Source organism: Pectinophora gossypiella, chromosome 18 (genome assembly GCF_024362695.1).
Source record: "Pectinophora gossypiella chromosome 18, ilPecGoss1.1, whole genome shotgun sequence".
NCBI classification, from domain to species: Eukaryota; Metazoa; Arthropoda; class Insecta; order Lepidoptera; family Gelechiidae; genus Pectinophora; species Pectinophora gossypiella.
The window spans coordinates 554,249-571,133 of NC_065421.1; the positions used below are offsets into that span (position 1 = coordinate 554,249).

Below are 16,885 nucleotides of genomic sequence, written 5' to 3' on the forward strand. Positions count from 1 at the left end.
GTCTAAATCATCCCCCTCAGTATTCGCTACGATGTCACGAACACCCATAGATGTTCGTGTGGCTGTACGTAACGTGATTCAGCTCATTGTACACATCCCCTCGCGATGCTATAATTAATTATGTTGCTTACTTGTGTAGTTATTTGAAAAGGTAAAAACCAAAAAGCACATTACGTAAACTAAGATTTAATTATTGTATAAAACATCTCCTTGTAAAATATTCTTTTACAGCGTGATGTAGGTGAGACAGTGAGATTCATACGAAAATAATCTGGACGGCCACGATTACATAAATTCAAAAAATACTAAAACTCGACATATACAAATAAATGCATACCTACATAGCGTCGCCTTATGGTGAAAATCAAGTAAGCGTCTTTTTGGGAAAACACATTCTGAAGTAATTTAAAGGATTTTTGTTTTTATTACTCACCCGTGCTTAGGGAAAGTCACAAACAGAAAATTTAATAGAAAAAAAATCTTTTTTTTATAACCCTGTGCCCAGCAGTGGGCCCAAAGGTTTTTACAGAAGCGACTGCCTTCCAACCCGCGAAGGGAAAACCAACCCAATACAGGTTAGGTCACATACCTCCGAAAATGCATTTCTCGGGAATGTAGGTTCCCTCACGATGTTTTTCTTCATCGCACGTTTTTCATACTCCACTTGCTGCTCTACTGATATTTTTCAAAGGATTGGTGGATTAAAACTAGCTTGTCTATTGCGAGGTTTTGTTACGTGATTTTCACTTTAAGACGACGACAAATAATTTTAAAACTAAATTACAAAAAATCTAGATGTCATGTCTTTATGATTCGAGTAATTTCTTTTATAGATACTATAAGATACTATAAGTACGTCAGTTTTAAAGCTTGCTAGTATAGTCGAATTAGTCAATTCAGAAAAATTAAGTTACTAGTATAAAATTAGGTAGGTACAGGGAGTCTTACTTAGGCCTAAATATGTACTTTAATTAAGTACTTTTTACACAATCAATTTTCTGCATGGATTACCTTCAGTTTCCCCTGCGTTTCGTTACGTACTCTTATGTCACGTAAATAATATACAGTAGGTATATAAAATTTGCGCATTTGAAATGTGCAATTCTTATCAGTTAACAGAATAATATAACAGGCCGAATATTACTATAATACTAGTCCTAAAAATATCCATTGTTACGTTATATGAACTAGCTGCGTGACTTGTAACATGAGGTTAATTATTTTACAATACTATCTATGTGTAAGTTGTCGCCGTTTATACTATATTTGACTTAAATATTATTAAATTTCCTAACTAATTCACTACCATTTATTGCTTTACTGGATTGTTATATTATACTTATTAAGGCATACAAACTGTTATTTTATCTTTAAACTAATTCGTAAAGTTATGAATTACGATACAGCTAGTTTTAAAATGAAGAGCACAGCATATTAAATGAATGAATACTGAAATGGAACATAGGTAGTAAGGTAACAGAAGTAATGTTGTCAACTACTAAGTATGCAGGCCTACAAGATATAGCTATCTACAATCTAACTGGCATAATGTTATCTGACTCAAAATATGAATAAGTCTTTGGATGTTACCTATAACATGTCATAATACTAAATGCGACATAGTTCTCCTTTTGGTTACACTTAAAAATATACTATGAAATGACTTCATATTGTGGTACATGGGGTTCATAGTTGAAGCCGTTATAGTGAGTAAAACTAAGGCTGCGAGTGCCGGGGCCCTGAGCGAACGGCGTCAGTTCGTGCAGCAGGCCGGAGAACGAGGGCCGCTCCTCAGGGTCCACCTGCCAGCACTGAAGGCACAGTTGGAACAGTTCATCGCCGACGTACGAGGGCTGCGACGGACGCATCCCCCGCAACACCCTAGCTGCCACGTCCTTATTTGCCGAGTGATAGAACGGCGTCGCTCCTATCGTCAAGGCTTCCCACATCAACACACCAAATGACCACACATCTGCCTTAGGGTAGAACCTTGTCTGGCGCAGCATCTCGTGAGCAGTCCACCTCGTGTAATCCGGAGTCTCATGCAGTGGTCTGATGTGGGACAGCCCAAAACCTGCCACTTTCGCGACCCCCCCTTCACTTATGACGATATTGCGACACGCCAAACGTTTATGCAAAACTTTTTTACTTTGTAAGTACTCCATGCCCCTAGCAACATCGACACAGATTTGCAAAATTCTATTCTCAGTCACAAGACAGAATTTATTGTTTTGGAGGTCTCTATGCCTGCTCTGCAACATCATTTCCTTAAGAGTTTGTTTAGTTTCCTGTAGTACTACAAATAGGGTTGTGTTGGTTTCACAGATTCCAATGAGTGAGATTACATTCTCATGTTCACTTGATCTTATTAACAAATCAAGTTCCTGCAACATTAGTTTCTTGTCAGGTCTTTCCAACTCCCTGTCAGCGACTACCTGCACGAGCCCTGGAGTTTGGGCTCCATGTTGCTGCACTTTCCCTCTGGTAAATTTACCATAGCTGCCTAATCCAACAACACAGGATATATCTATATCAATGAGATTTCTAGGGATGTTCCACAGCTTTCTCTTCAGATTGCCGTAATAGTCTACCCTTTCCTCTTCATCCTGCAGGAAGCCAGAGTTCTCTATCTCAATACATGGTTCGCTGAGGCTCAGAGGCATGGACTGGGAACCTCTCTGCATCCTTGCCAGTTGAATCTTCTTTCTTAGAATTATAAGCAGTCCCACTCCAATAAGAAGCAAGACCACCCCAATAGCTATAGCTGCTCCCAGTGCCACCACCATGGGGGATATTTCCTCAGGCTCATTAATGTTAAGGATAATTTTCTTAGTGGATTCTGCATACCTGATTTTCTTCATGTGACCTTTCTCACTAACTACACCAAGAGACACATCAATATCATTAGTCAAAGGTAGAGGGGCATTATAAAATCCATTGTAAGTACTTCTGTCTCCAATAACAAAGTCTGACTTGATGTCATCAGGATCCAGTTCTGCTGTGATGTAGTAGGGAAGACCCTGCTCATCTGCATAGGAATAATTACCTAAAGTCTCCACAATAAATCCCTGTTGATACAGTTCTATGGAAACTACAATCCTGTACATAGAAACAGGTCCATTAATGTTTCTAGCCTCAGGTATATGTACAGACATTCTGTCACCACGTCTCTCCTTAATCTCAATGTCTGGTGGGCTTGGATCTGGTGTACCAATCATAGTTTCAGCTTTTGTGGTCTTATTGGGACCTTCCTCATCAAAATTCTTTGCAGCCAGGCTTATTGCATATGTAGACCCTGGATGTAAGTTTAACATTTCATACTGAAGAGAGTCATTGGGAATACGCCACTCTAGAGGGATGAGGGCGAAGTCGGCGTAAGTTTCTTCGACAGTAGCTCTGAGGATGTACTCTGTAATGAGGGAGTAAGCTTGTGGAGGTGTCCAGCGCACGCGGACGGTGGTCTCGGTGACGTTGACAACATCGAGGGAGGCGGGCTCGCCCGGCGCCGACACGTCGGTATCGTACACGCTGGCCGCGCCGCTCTCGCCGCCGCACATCTGGGTCTCATTCTTCGGACATGGAGTATTGCATGACTCCAAAGGGAGCTTGAAGTATCCGGGAACATTGCCACAGAAGCAGGTGCTCTCGTTGCCTATCACCGCATACTTGTAGTACACTTGCTCACATGCCGACAAACACACGTCTACAGACTGCCCAGCGTGCGTATTCAGCAGATCTTCAATCTTGAACTTATAGCAGCCGATGTAGTCCCCTCGGTCGCCCACGCTCACGTTGATAAACAATAATATCGCCGCTAATCCGGAAAGCGGTGTCTTCCCCATTGTTATTCTCGGTATTGAGTCATGCAGTTAATTTGACGTTGTGTTAACGCCCGACCACATTTTGGCTTTTAATTTAAAAGTTCACTGAGTTATCGCATTTGTCACTTGTCATGGAACTAAAATACTACTTTAATATACAAAATGATTCAAGTTCTTTTATTATGTTTGAGTTTAATCGATGAATACCTCGGCGTGCCGTCGCTAGCAACCGTTGCCGTTTATTATTTTGACACTACTTTTTTTTTTTTTTTTTTTGTTTTTGTTTTCCCCGAAGGGTAAGGCAAAGGGAACTATGCCCATACAGCCATGTCTGACGTATTTTGTTTCTTGATGATTAATGAAATGATGAAAGGTGATGATGATGAAACCTAAGCCCCCACCCTCGGAGTAGACTCCTACTCCGAACCCCAAACGAATTAACTCAAAAGTCCGCATAAACTTTTGAGTTATGAAGCGGCTTCCTGATACGAAGCGAATTTTGACACTACGTTTTGACATAACAGCCTAAAAAAAAGACGTTTGACATTGAATAGGTAGTGCTGTACCATGCTATAACATACTAGGATACTGAGCCTGGTATTCACATTAGTAACAGACAGTTCATTTAAAAAATATATATATCTCACAAAAATATAATTAAGTCTGATGCTTTTGAGACACTTAAATAAATGTCACCTTAATCTACCCTTCCCGCCGTAGTAAAATCATGCTGTTTTAAAGAACTCCCACATTCAACAAAAAAAAATTTGTGCAACCAGAAACAATCCCAATTACTCAATGACGATGAACCACTTTAAGGTTGATAGGATAATCACGTGTCATCATACGGTTTCTCTTAAACTATATTAAGAGTTCGTACAAGAAGTGGGTGTAAGATTTGCAAATTGTAATTGCATTCTGATATTACGGCTTTACGGCCACCCCATTTTATGATTACCGGCTTGATTTGTGTATGTATAACTTATATGATATTTATCGTAATCTTATTATATTTAAATCGGTTAGAATGTAGTTTGTATATTTTATATCACTGTTGAGAAATCCATGCATAGCAAATGTGAAATGTACCTATAAAGAATTTAGCAGTCGCGATATTATAGTATTTTCACATAGCATATTGTACATCCCTATATATCGCATCATAGACAAAAGACTAAAGGTGTTTTATATACAACGATTGCTTAGCCGAGGCATTGAGCCCACTCCTCTCCGCATATGAGAGGTGAGTGACTAGCTATTGGCTATATGATAAATAAACCAATTATTTCTCTCAGCAACAGCATGCTACGGTGTCTACTGGATAAAAGGCACAAAATTGTTAAGAAATGTTTACCGTCAACCTATCCAGCGTATTGTGTAGAGGTCAGTAGGTTATTTACAACTTTGAGCTGTGTAAAGCGTCCTTTATGACAGACAGAGAGAAGCCGACAGTCTTTTGCCGTCTCTTTCACACAAAAACTGTCAAAAACCGTTTGAAATGTAAACGTTACAAAACGGAAAATAATATACAAATGTAAACAGTGAATATTCGTTGCAAATTGGTGTATTTATTCTAATATTGCAACGAAAATGTCCACGCGATCTGGAAAACGTAAGTGGTATCCTGATTATTAATTAAAACTTATATTTTGAATCTCTTTAACCACAATTTTCTATTTGTCTAAGGAAATGGAATTAGCGCGCGATTATGTTTGTTTTCAGGGATACACAGCTCTATGCATGAGGACGCTATTAAGGCAGATGCCGAGTTGGTCGTAAAGGCTGAGAGAAAAACTCGAAGTAAACATTTGAAAGAAAATGAAGACCAACCAGGAGAAGCACATTCTAAGTTGAAGAAACGCCATAACTATGTCAGTTACCCCACTGACGACAATCATCTTGGTGACACAGTTGAGAAGGAAGGCAAAACTACACGGAAAACTAAAATATACACTCTAAAAGAGCAGGATATAAACATATTTGAGACAGGAAATGTTCACTCTGATAATGTTGTGAATACTGAAGCTAAAAAGAGTAACAGAGTTACTCGACAAACCAAAAAAATTCCCGAAAATGAAGATCTGCCTCAAAATGCAGAAAATGTAATAACTACAGAACCAGAAACAATCCCAAATGGTAAAGTTAAAGGCAAAAAGAATAAGAAAAAGAAGTCAAAACATTCTGATGCAAATGAGAATGAAGTTATTAATGTTGAAGTTAAAAGTGTTTCAAAGAAATCTAAAAAGAAGAAGAAGAAAGGCAAGAGAACAGACACTTCTTCTGAAGAGATTCAAGCAAATGGCTTGAATAGAAGTAATGTTTCAACTGATTCTTTCCACAGTGCTGCTGGCAGCCCCTTGACAGAAAAAACAATAAAAATAAAAGAAAATAAAAAGACTCCAGAAAGAAAGAAAAATTATACTACTTTTGACAAAACTGAGTCAGTTGAACCTTCTAGCTCAAATACTACATTTGAGAAAAGGGGAACACCAAGGCAATCAGGTATTAAAATTGCAATTCAAGAAAAACATGATACCTCATTAACTACAAAAAAGTCTAAAGATGCAAACTCCACATATGAGAAAATTGATTTAATTGAACCTTCTTGCTCAAATACTACATTTGAGAAACGATTTACACCAAAAAGAAAATCTAGTATAAAACATACAGCCCCAGAAAAAGATGTTTCTTTACATGTAAATACATCTAAAGAAGCAAATTCAACTTTTGTCAAAGAAGATTGTTCGGAGAAACTAAACACAACCTTTGAGAAGGACACTAAAAGAAGAAAATCTTTAAGGTCCAATGACTCCACAATCAACAGCACGTCTGTTATCCTCAACAGTACATTTGAGAAGACATTGGACAAAAAACAATGCAAAACAATCTCTCTTGACACTACCTTTGACAAAACGGATCCAAAACTGAACACTACATTTGACAGAACCGAATCCAAAAACAATTCTGCCAAGTCTTCATTGATTAGTTCTGATGGCACGGTCAACCTTACGTATGACAAAGATGATAATTCCCGCATAAGCATAACCAGTGACGAATCTAAAACAGAAAACATTGTTAACACTACTCCATTACTAATTGAGAGCAGTATGGATGAATCAAAAATATCCAGTTCAAAACAATCAATTGATAACCTTAATATGTCACAGGACAAGAGTTTAAAAGAAGATTCTTTAAAGCCACAGGAGGCAGCACCGGTAACACCATTAAAACGTGAAGGCACATTTACAAAGGACAGCCCTGAAGTGATGACGAAGAGGTCCTCCAACCAGACTCCAACTAAGCGTGCTTCTCTACCATATCCTGGCAATACTCCGTTCCATGTGTCTCGTAGTTCCACAAAGGAGAGAAGTGTCCTGAATGTGACTCGGTCCATTGAGAAGCCGACCCGTAGGTCTTCGTTGGCTGCTGTGGCACCAAGGCAGACCCGGGTGATGTTCTGTAGTCCGGTCAACAACCCCGCTGTGGTGACACAGCAGCGGAAGAAGGTTATCAAGTCAAGCCTGAAAGGTTCCAATAAAAGCTTTGTTTTTGATGAAAAAGGTAAGTTCAAATTATTGATAATTTTTATTTAAAATATCAACTATAATTATCAGTATAGTCAGGGGCCATACAGGCTCAGGCGTTATAGGCTGTTTATGATATAAGTGTTTCAGTGACTTGTTCTATAGATATTTAGGTGCAAAATAAGACAAGATTTCTCAATAATATCTCAATTTTTTTTAACCCCTTTTTTGCGCGCAATCTATCACCCTTAGATAATAAGCACTTCTTGTGGTGTATAGGTATCATTTTAGGTAAGCGACCAGTGTCGCTTCCTATTTTGGGTCTTAGTTGGCTAGATCCTGCGGCAGCCTCCTTCTTAGTCTTAGTTGTGTGTGCTCATCCATTAACATAAAATCTGCTGTTAGTAGTCATTTGGATCCTCCCATTTTGCTTTCCGTATAAGTTTTTAGGCCTAGTATGAGTAACATGACAGGACATGGCATCACGCCAGCATCCCCGAAGGGGTAGGCAGAGGTGCATAGTAAAAATAGAAATAAAGGAATTTTTTTTTTACATTTTTGTGCCCAAACATGCCATCGGTCGGCTGACCATAAGCAGTATTGATGGTTTGGTTTTAGTGGCGTGCAGGACAGGCCTTTAGAAGGCTGCCTTCATTAAGGAAAGAAAAAATATACAGAAGGATAGAGAAGGAAAAATATTTTAATTATCGCTTACCCTACACTTACCCCTTTATACCATTTAGAGTCGTCGGCGCGTCCAGGCGTGCGCAAGCGCTCGTACACGCACAACGACGCCGAGGACGTCCGCGCCGTGAAGCGCACGCGGCTGGCCGATGAGCTGCAGCAGTCCGTGGACCGCCTGTCGCGGCCAAGGACCTCCAGTGCTGCTGGTAACTATACCGTCTTCTTCCCAGACACTTCATACAAACAACCACGATTTACACAGACAATACACATTGACGTTATCGTACACGCGCATTTGTGTGTTTGTATTCTGACGCCCATACGAGGGGGAGGGGGGGTGAGGTAAGCCTAGCTCAGCCAGATTAAATTAGAGAAATTTAATATTATTCCTTATTCTATGCTCATCTATATATTCAATAAATAAGTAGTTGCCGCGTCAGCTTAACGTGCTTTCCGAATTCCGCTCCAAAACATAAAATAATAATGACAATAAAATGTGACGGCTGATAAGATATAGAATATTTTTAATTTATGGGCTTCTTATCGAACTTACAATGTCTCATACTATAATAGTGATAAATTACGATCTAACCAACTCTGCCTATTTTAGAAAATCTAAGTAGAAAATGGTCTACATTAAGAAGTTCACTTCAGCATTCACCCATTTTGTAGATTTTTTTAATAGTATAGGGTCGCGTTTGACCACAATCTCACCAGATGGTAAGTGACGATGTGGTCTAGGGTGGATCACGCTTACCTTGCAAATGCCTATTCACTCTAGCCTTGAAGACTCCCAGATTATAACAAGTTGGAAAAACAGATGACGGCAGACAGTTTCAGTCCTTTGCTGTTCGCATCAAAAAGGAAGAGGCGAAACGTTTAGGGCGGATTGGTGATATCCACAACATGATGATGAAATGCCTGCCGACGTCTACTTCGTAGTCCGTTCGTAGTCCCGAGTCCGTAGATGGAATGGAATGGGTGGAATTAACTTGCGCCTGAAACATAAGTTATAGCAAAAACAAGATTTGTGCATACTTCTCTTGCATACAGTAGAAGTTCAGTACCGCTGTTGGTGTAGGCCTCAGTTAAGGCTTCGACATACCAGGAGCAGGTCGCAGGTTCAAGGTCAGCAGCAGTGTAGGGCAGTATCAACGATAGAACTGCGTTCAGTTGTCATATTTAATTCCGTGCAATATTCTCCCACGACGAATATATTTATATAATAATTGTCACTGAAATCATATATGAGGAACTGCGCTGACACCGTGGAGGTCTGCGTTGAAACTGCGCCCGCACGTCGCCTGCTTATGGTGCGCCTTAAGGGTCCGCTTACCTAACCTGAAGTTGTGATGTGTAGCCGGTTTTTCACAGAAGCGACTCCCAGTCCGTGGGCAAAGGCAAAACCAGCCCAATACAGATTAGGTCACACACATGTGAAACGCATTCAAACACTAAAAAATGTTATTCCATAACAGTTTCTATGTTTAGAATGTTGTTGCATACGTCACAGTTATCGCGCGATGTTCTCGGCTGATAACTTCGATAATATTGTAAGGAACCACCCGCGCACACGTGTGCGATATCTCTCTCACGTGCTCAGCTGCAGCGTTAACACAACATCGCGCTTGTATCTCCGAAGATGTAGGCAGCGGGTTATAAACTTGCTTTACAAGTCAGTCGATTACATAAGATTACTAAATATTTTAATTCCGTGCTTCGGAGGGCACGTTAAGCCGTTGGTCCCGGCTATTAGCCGTAAAAACACCTCCACCAACCCGCATTGGAGCAGCGTGGTGGAGTATGCTCCTTACCCCCTCCGGTTGATTGAGGGGAGGCCTGTGCCCAGCAGTGGGACGTAAATAGGTTGTTTATGTACTAAATCTTTTAAGGGGCAATGTATACGTTTTTACAATAAGATTCCCATTGACATTCAGAATTTGCCTTTCAACTGCTTTATGACAGTAGTTAAACAAAAACTTTCCAAAAAAGGTTATTATAAAGTTAGTGATTATTTAGAAGATATGAATACATGGGATTAACTGTCTGGAAACTGATATTAGGCAGGTAAATTACTCAATTGTATATCAATATTTTATGTTTATTTTTATTTTTTTTATTAAAGAACGTCTAGGGCCCTGTGCCGAGGTTTTTCTTGCAGCTTCTTTTCCCCGGCTATACAGGTTGTGAGAAGCTGCAGTAGTTTTAGGCGGATGAGACGTTCGTTATGTAAAAATTGACGATTCAAAGTGTAACTATGTTACCTACTGAATAAAGATATTTTTGAATTTTGAATTTTATATGTGTCGTGGCCAGATCTTAGAATAGATCATTTCATTATGTGCTCGATCATTTCATCAAATGGTCATATTTCATGAAATAGAATATCACTGGTTGGCCACATCATGAGTTCATCATCAGTTTGGCCAGATCAATGAACACAAAACGTTTAACGATATGAGCAACTAAATGCATGATTACTTCATGATATGGCCAGACGTTGGGGTGTGCTCCAAGTTCGGCTCCGAGGGGGTGGCCCCTTAGAAGAGGTATGCGCCTGTTCTGTCATTCCTAACCTAACTTAATCTTGAATTTCCAGCGAAATTAGACAGCACACCGGCAAAGAAACAAGCGACGCCATTGAAGGCGAAGTCTGACTCCAAGCGCACCAAGCTGCCAGACTTCAAGGCCCTGCATCAGAAGCAGTTCGACCGGATGGAGTCCCTGGACGAGTGCCAGCGGAGGAAGGCGCGCCGCGCGCGGCAGCTGCTTACGCCCACAGGTGGGGTCGAAGTGCTAGAGAGGAGCAGTCCTAGGGGTAAGGAACACTTCCATACATACATACACATATTGGTGCTAATTCCTGTAAATACCATCTAATTTTATTTTAAGTTATATCTGTCATTTTCTTATCCGCCGAAATGGAAAGGGACGGGTAATCGACAAGCATAAAATTTATGACACACGTCAAATTTAACTAACCTAACCTAAATATTTTGCTAGGGCCGCCACTGCCCACAAGACCCCAAAAATCATGAAAATGTTAGGTCACCATGAAAATTACTATTTCATGCAACATGTATACAATTTCCTGTGTTGGGTGTTTATCATGCGAGATTAATGACACCAATAAAGCTAAAATGGCGGATTACGATAATTTGGATCGTATCGTGCGCAATCGCCCAAATTAATCTACATACCTACATTAAGTTTTGAATTATTACACGGTTATTAGGTACATATTTTGATTGTGATGTTTTTTTTATGTACACAAGATAAACCCACATAATTATACAACTACCTACATATACACAAACTTCGCCCTTGAACCGTATGGTCTTTCCTACCGTGTGACTCATCAACCCTGGTGACAGGGTTATTATTGAGCCGCCAAAGGCCTCTGACATAGTTCATGTAACGACTACGTACTTACATCAGTAAGTAGTAACCGGGACCAACGGTTTAACGTGACCTCCGAAGCACGTATGGTGATAGGCGGTCAGTTCAGCGCCCATTATAATGGTCCATTATCACGTTGTCTAGTACGGCTTTGAAATAGGCTACTCTGGACGCCATCACACTCGCGTCAGAGACAGAGTACTGCGGGGCGGAAGGGAAACCACTGCCCTATTTTTCCCGAAAAAGTAGCATGGAGAATGCTACACCGACAAGAGTGTGGCTCTCATATTAGTGATGATGATCACGTCGCTATAGTCTTAGACAGTTTTTATTTTATGACCCGCCTAGGTAGACCAGCCCGAGACCATGTTTTATGTAATTATTCGCTCCGAATTCAGTATAAAATACATGGCTTTTTATGTTATTTATTACCTGCAGTTGTAGTGCCGTATTCCTTTCAGCTTTCCTTTGGCTCAGCTTCCTTCCAGCCTTCCTTTGGCTCAGCTTCCTTTCTGCCACCGCTATCAACCGAGCTAGGGAGGTTTTTATTACACCTTTCTTATTTTAAATGCTTAACGAATGACCAGTGGCCTTGAATCCCTGAAATGTATCCTTAGGATTTAAAAAGTTCAAATACCTATTTATACTTATTTTACTTCTGTGTTACATATTGGTTTTATGAGGAATAAAGTCAAGTAAATCTACTTCTCACTTTTTTCATCTTCTCTCTTTAAATAAAAAAACATTACACAGCGGAGCAGCCTAGTAAAATATGCTCCATACCCCCTCCAGTTGATTGAGGGGAGGCCTGTGCCCACCGGTTATTATTACGTATTCTAACTTAGATCAAGTATATTATTTAGAGTATTTACAGAAAATATAATAGGCTAGTTTCCAACTAGTCATATCAGTTACTTTTTTCTAAACATCAAATCACGAAATTACTATGGAATTTGAATGAAAAAGCAACCTGTGACGTCATAGAAAAACGTGATAAAATATGCGACTTATTACGTTTTTCTTGATTAAAATTCATAAATAAGTTAAATAGAGAAAAGAAAATGATTTTCGTCAATTTTAAGTCTGTATTTATTTAGTAATCAGAATTTAATAATTTATCTACAATACTTAACCAATTCAGTCCTTATTTTTTTCACAGGAACCACAGAAACAAAGGCCGACAAAAAAGATCCGATCAAGAAAACAGATACTCCTACAAAAGCTCCGAAACTACCCACATTGGAGTCTTTAAGACCTGGGTACACACGATTTGGCTTCAAGATGAATTCAGACGTGAATCCCTTCAGTATTCCTAGTAATAATGATAATAAAACTAAAGACAAACCTGAAAAACCTAACGGTTTGCATGCAAAGTTGCCGCCAAAAACTCCGAACGCAGTGCTGCCAACATCACAAGACAAACTGCAAAGGCAGCCAACATTACCATCGTTGAACGGGAATACAGTGACGAGGAAAGAGGTGGCAAAACAAGCTGTAATGAGGGAGAAATCATTCACATCTCTTTCTAATAAGAGGGATGTAAAGAGGAGCGAAACCAGAACTATTATAAAGGGAGTGAGGACTAACAGGAGATTTGAGTTGCAAATGAAAATGCGGAACATTGATTGAGGGTGTTCGAAACATAAGCAGACTAAAAAGTAAGTTTTTTAGACACGTTTGAGCACTATGGAATGAATTTGACAATGTTAGCAATATTATTTAGTTCGTATATTATTTAGTATGTACTTTATATTAGTGAAAAATACTTTATAAAGTTAATATTATGTTACTTCTCTTGAAAAAGTTCATGGAGTCTCGCTTCAGTTTTAATCGGTTTCATACGCGTTGTAGCGTTCAGCCTATATTAACAGTACAAATAATAGACTAACAAAGGCGATATTAACTTAGTTTTAAAACATTTTTTTTATGATATCTATGATAAAGCAGTAAAACAAACAGAAAGACTCCACAGTAAACATAATATTCGATTTTTATCATCATTATACAATATTTTATAGATAAATGTGTGGCTTACTTAAAAAATATTTAAGGCTCTGGAACATCCCGGACACTCCGTACAAAAATCTTGTAAGTGCGAGGGAGACAGACAATCCACGCGCGCTCCCTTACGGCAATTTAGACTAGTGAGACCCAGGTGGGCGAGGTAAATCGGCACCGATTCGAATTGGTGTTGGACGGAGTGTCCGTTCTATACGTAGTATTAATCTTTATTCTTTGGCCTAGGATAGCACCCACAGGATCTTCGGCGCCATTTTTGTGTGGCCAAGTAAATCTATCCATACAAAAAATACCTAGTTCGTAAAAATATGCGCAATTGTGCAGTACACATACTTTAAACCTTAGTGAATATATAAATAATGTCAGATTGTATTTTTATACTTATTATTAAATATTGTTTCGCAGTATTAACCCAGATAATAGGCACCTAGTGTTGATTCTCATGTGCCATTTTCGTACTAGTAATCATGATGTAATTTTAGAATAGTTTTGAAACATTAAATATTTTACTAGGATTATTTTGATGTTTTAATGTATACTTAAATAAATACTGTTTTTATGGATCTCGCACTGAAGCAGCATGGTGAATCATGTTCTATACTGTTCCGTTGGTTGAGGGGAGACTTGTGTTTATATTTAATTATATTATTTAGGCTATATTTTGGGCCTTGATATTTATTTAAAACACTACTCGACACGACACCAGGGTTGATGAGGTTGGTAATCCACCTCATAACCCACACGATAAGAAGAAGAAAACATACATTACCAAATGCACACTGGCACAAATAACATTTATAATTTTGACAAATTCAAAAATATATTTATTCAGTAGGTAACATAGTTACACTTTGAATCGTCAATTTTTACATAACGAACGTCTCATCCGCCTAAACTACTGCAGCTTCTCACAACCTGTATAGCCGGGGAAAAGAAGCTGCAAGAAAAACCTTTGCAAAGGGCTCCAGACTTTTTTTTTTTAAAAAACAAAATTTTATACAATTGAGTAATTAAATTTATTGTTACATGAGGGTAGATTGAAATTAAACACATTTATGGCTACAATCAGATTTATTTATTCTCAACATAGAAGCCGCAATGCACGCACGTCGTGTCATCGCTAACCTGTACACAACTGCACTCCGAAATGTTCCAACTGTCATCATATCACTCGCGAAAAACAACTTATCATGAATTTACAATAACCACAGCTAGAACACTGATTAGCCACTATAAGGCAATTAAAAAATGTATTTAATTTGCTACTTAATCGTCTTAGACGTCAGCGTACAAAAGCAAGTTTTTGATGCACTTAAATAGCGCCAGAATCTAATTTAAAAACGCTATTTCTCTGCATAAAAAACATATCGCAAGTAACCAATCAGTGCTCTAGCCGTTACAAAGTGCGTTATACACTTACATTTAAACATACATTGGCCCGATTCCTGCAGACACCTCCTAATTTTATTTTAAATTATACCTGTTAATTTCTTATCCGTCGAAAAGGAAAATGAGGGAATTGACAACGAAACAGGCATCTCGATGAATGCAACCCGTTGCATGTGTGCTGTCAACATAATTATGTCGGGTAAATTTCTGCCTAAAATTGATGTGTTCCATTTGAACACTCAATGACGTCTTGAATTTTATGCCTGTCGATTACATGTCCCTTTCCTTTTCGGCGGATAAGAAAATGACAGATATAACTTAAAATAAAATTAGACGGTGTGTACAGGAATTAGCACCATTGAAAAACACTTGTACTATTATTAAAATACCTTCGCAGGAGATCTCAATACATTGTATGGAAAATAAATATCTCACTCTTAAGGAAATGCTTGTGTTGTACAATAGATATAAAATATATCTGCTTTTGGAAGCTATCTAATGTTAGCCCCGTCGACTCGCGTGATATATCCATTGCGTAAGTTAATCTCTCAATTTTATCATAATTTACATTTTGACCTGGCAAGTTAACAGAGATTGTTAGAAGTTCACAAAAAAAATACACGATTCTGAGTTAATATCAAGTGGAATTTTCGGTCGAAAAATTCATGATTTTTTAGTTTTTTAAACTTACTTTAATTCTATACTTTTGCGATGGAAAATTCCACTTCATATTAACTCAAATTATCCCTTTTAGTATTCTGTACGATGACACTTACACCCCGCACAAGTCAGTACTAGTGGCCGTACAAGTAGGTATGCGTGTTAGTGACACCGTAACGAATACTGAGGGGAATGATTCAAACTTTGATTCTAAGTTGATCCAGTGGAACTTCCTGTCGAAAAATTAATGAAAGTTTTAGTGTTTTTTGAATTCCACTTCATATCAACTCAGAATCATGGTCTGAGTCATCCCTCTAAAGTTTTCGTTACGATGTCACTAACAAACACTCAAATAGTTCAATATAATATAGATTGCAAGGAATATTACAGGTTTATGTTTTGTTCACCCCTAAAGCATTTATTGTGCCATTGATTACAAGCAACATTGCCCAAGAAACATTATATGGTGTGCACCTTAGGTTTCGTGCTTCAGTGTTACGTAGTGACTTTTTGGTTAACGAAGATGTCTGTGTCCAGCAATGGAACTGGCTGGCTGGATGAACACTCTCTGTTAACTGGCCAACTTGAATCGACGGTTTAGCAAAGGATCGGATGTTTGTGCCTTATTTAATTGACCATCGCACAGTACCGTTTAAGTTATGGAACAGCTAAGTTTATTAATACTCTCTAATCACTATCAGTAATTTATTCTATTTTAACTACAGATTTTGGCAATTTTACAACATGTCAAGGCAAGAATGCTGTTCGGTTGATTTAATAATATGTGTTCCATAGTGCACAGAAAAAAATCCCAAAGTTTTGAGCGTCTTTTTAGGTATGTGGTTTCGCCACGTAATTATAGTTTAGCTTTGGCGACTTCAAGGGCTCTGTCACACTAGTGTTTAGCAAACTTGCATGTTTCTAAAACGTGCGATTAGCGCGGATATTGCGCACGCATAATACACACCTTGTCTTTCCGCATTAGCGCATGCACGACTGTTTTACTGTGAATGTCTTCGCGTGATTCTATACTGATGTAACTGATACTATTTGCGCCCTAGAATGGTGCGCAGGACAACAGGACAGACAGATAAAGAGTACAGTCTAGTGCGAAAGAGACATACCAAAAGAATGGTTTATTTTGACAGCTGTCATACGCACCAATAGTGTTGTTTAAATCCGCCTTATCTAAGGCAGGCAAAAATCTCAGGACCGTATAGCCATTTTTATTCACTTCTATACACCGGCAAGGATCTTTTGGCGCGTGGACGACATTGACAGGAGGGCTCTGGTGAGCACCAACTCCTCAAACACACGGTAAAAATACGTTTTCATAGAGTGCAGCGCTAGTTCTGATTCTGGGTACGCGCCAAAACACCCTAGTCGGCC

The 16,885-nt window shown here is 38.9% G+C and overlaps 2 protein-coding genes across 3 annotated transcripts; one reads left to right on the plus strand and one right to left on the minus strand.

Annotated features, from left to right (window-relative positions):
- Positions 1-170: 170 nt before the first annotated feature.
- LOC126375255 (putative inactive tyrosine-protein kinase Wsck) lies at positions 171-5,048 on the minus strand. Its single transcript, XM_050022178.1, has one exon. It carries the CDS (start codon positions 3,840-3,842, stop codon positions 1,653-1,655), a length of 2,190 nt encoding a protein of 729 aa, XP_049878135.1. The 5' UTR covers positions 3,843-5,048; the 3' UTR covers positions 171-1,652.
- LOC126375243 (muscle M-line assembly protein unc-89) lies at positions 5,014-13,965 on the plus strand. 2 transcript variants are annotated; one of them, XM_050022154.1, is made up of 5 exons: positions 5,014-5,064; positions 5,544-7,382; positions 8,089-8,235; positions 10,629-10,847; positions 12,588-13,965. In XM_050022154.1, exons 1-5 carry the CDS (start codon positions 5,058-5,060, stop codon positions 13,055-13,057), a joined length of 2,682 nt encoding a protein of 893 aa, XP_049878111.1. In that variant the 5' UTR covers positions 5,014-5,057; the 3' UTR covers positions 13,058-13,965. The 2 variants fall into 2 exon arrangements, with proteins under 2 accessions (XP_049878111.1, XP_049878110.1); XM_050022153.1 differs by lacking the exon at positions 5,014-5,064 and adding an exon at positions 5,200-5,433.
- Positions 13,966-16,885: the final 2,920 nt, after the last annotated feature.

Coding starts and splice junctions, on each gene's coding strand:
- LOC126375243 (XM_050022153.1), top strand. CDS start 5,412: ATGTCCACGCGATCTGGAAAAC. Junction 5,434..5,543: donor GTCCACGCGATCTGGAAAAC/GTAAGTGGTATC, acceptor GTTTGTTTTCAG/GGATACACAGCTCTATGCAT. Junction 10,848..12,587: donor AGAGAGGAGCAGTCCTAGGG/GTAAGGAACACT, acceptor TTTTTTTCACAG/GAACCACAGAAACAAAGGCC.
- LOC126375255 (XM_050022178.1), bottom strand. CDS start 3,842: ATGGGGAAGACACCGCTTTCCGGATTAGCGGCGATATTATTGTTTATC.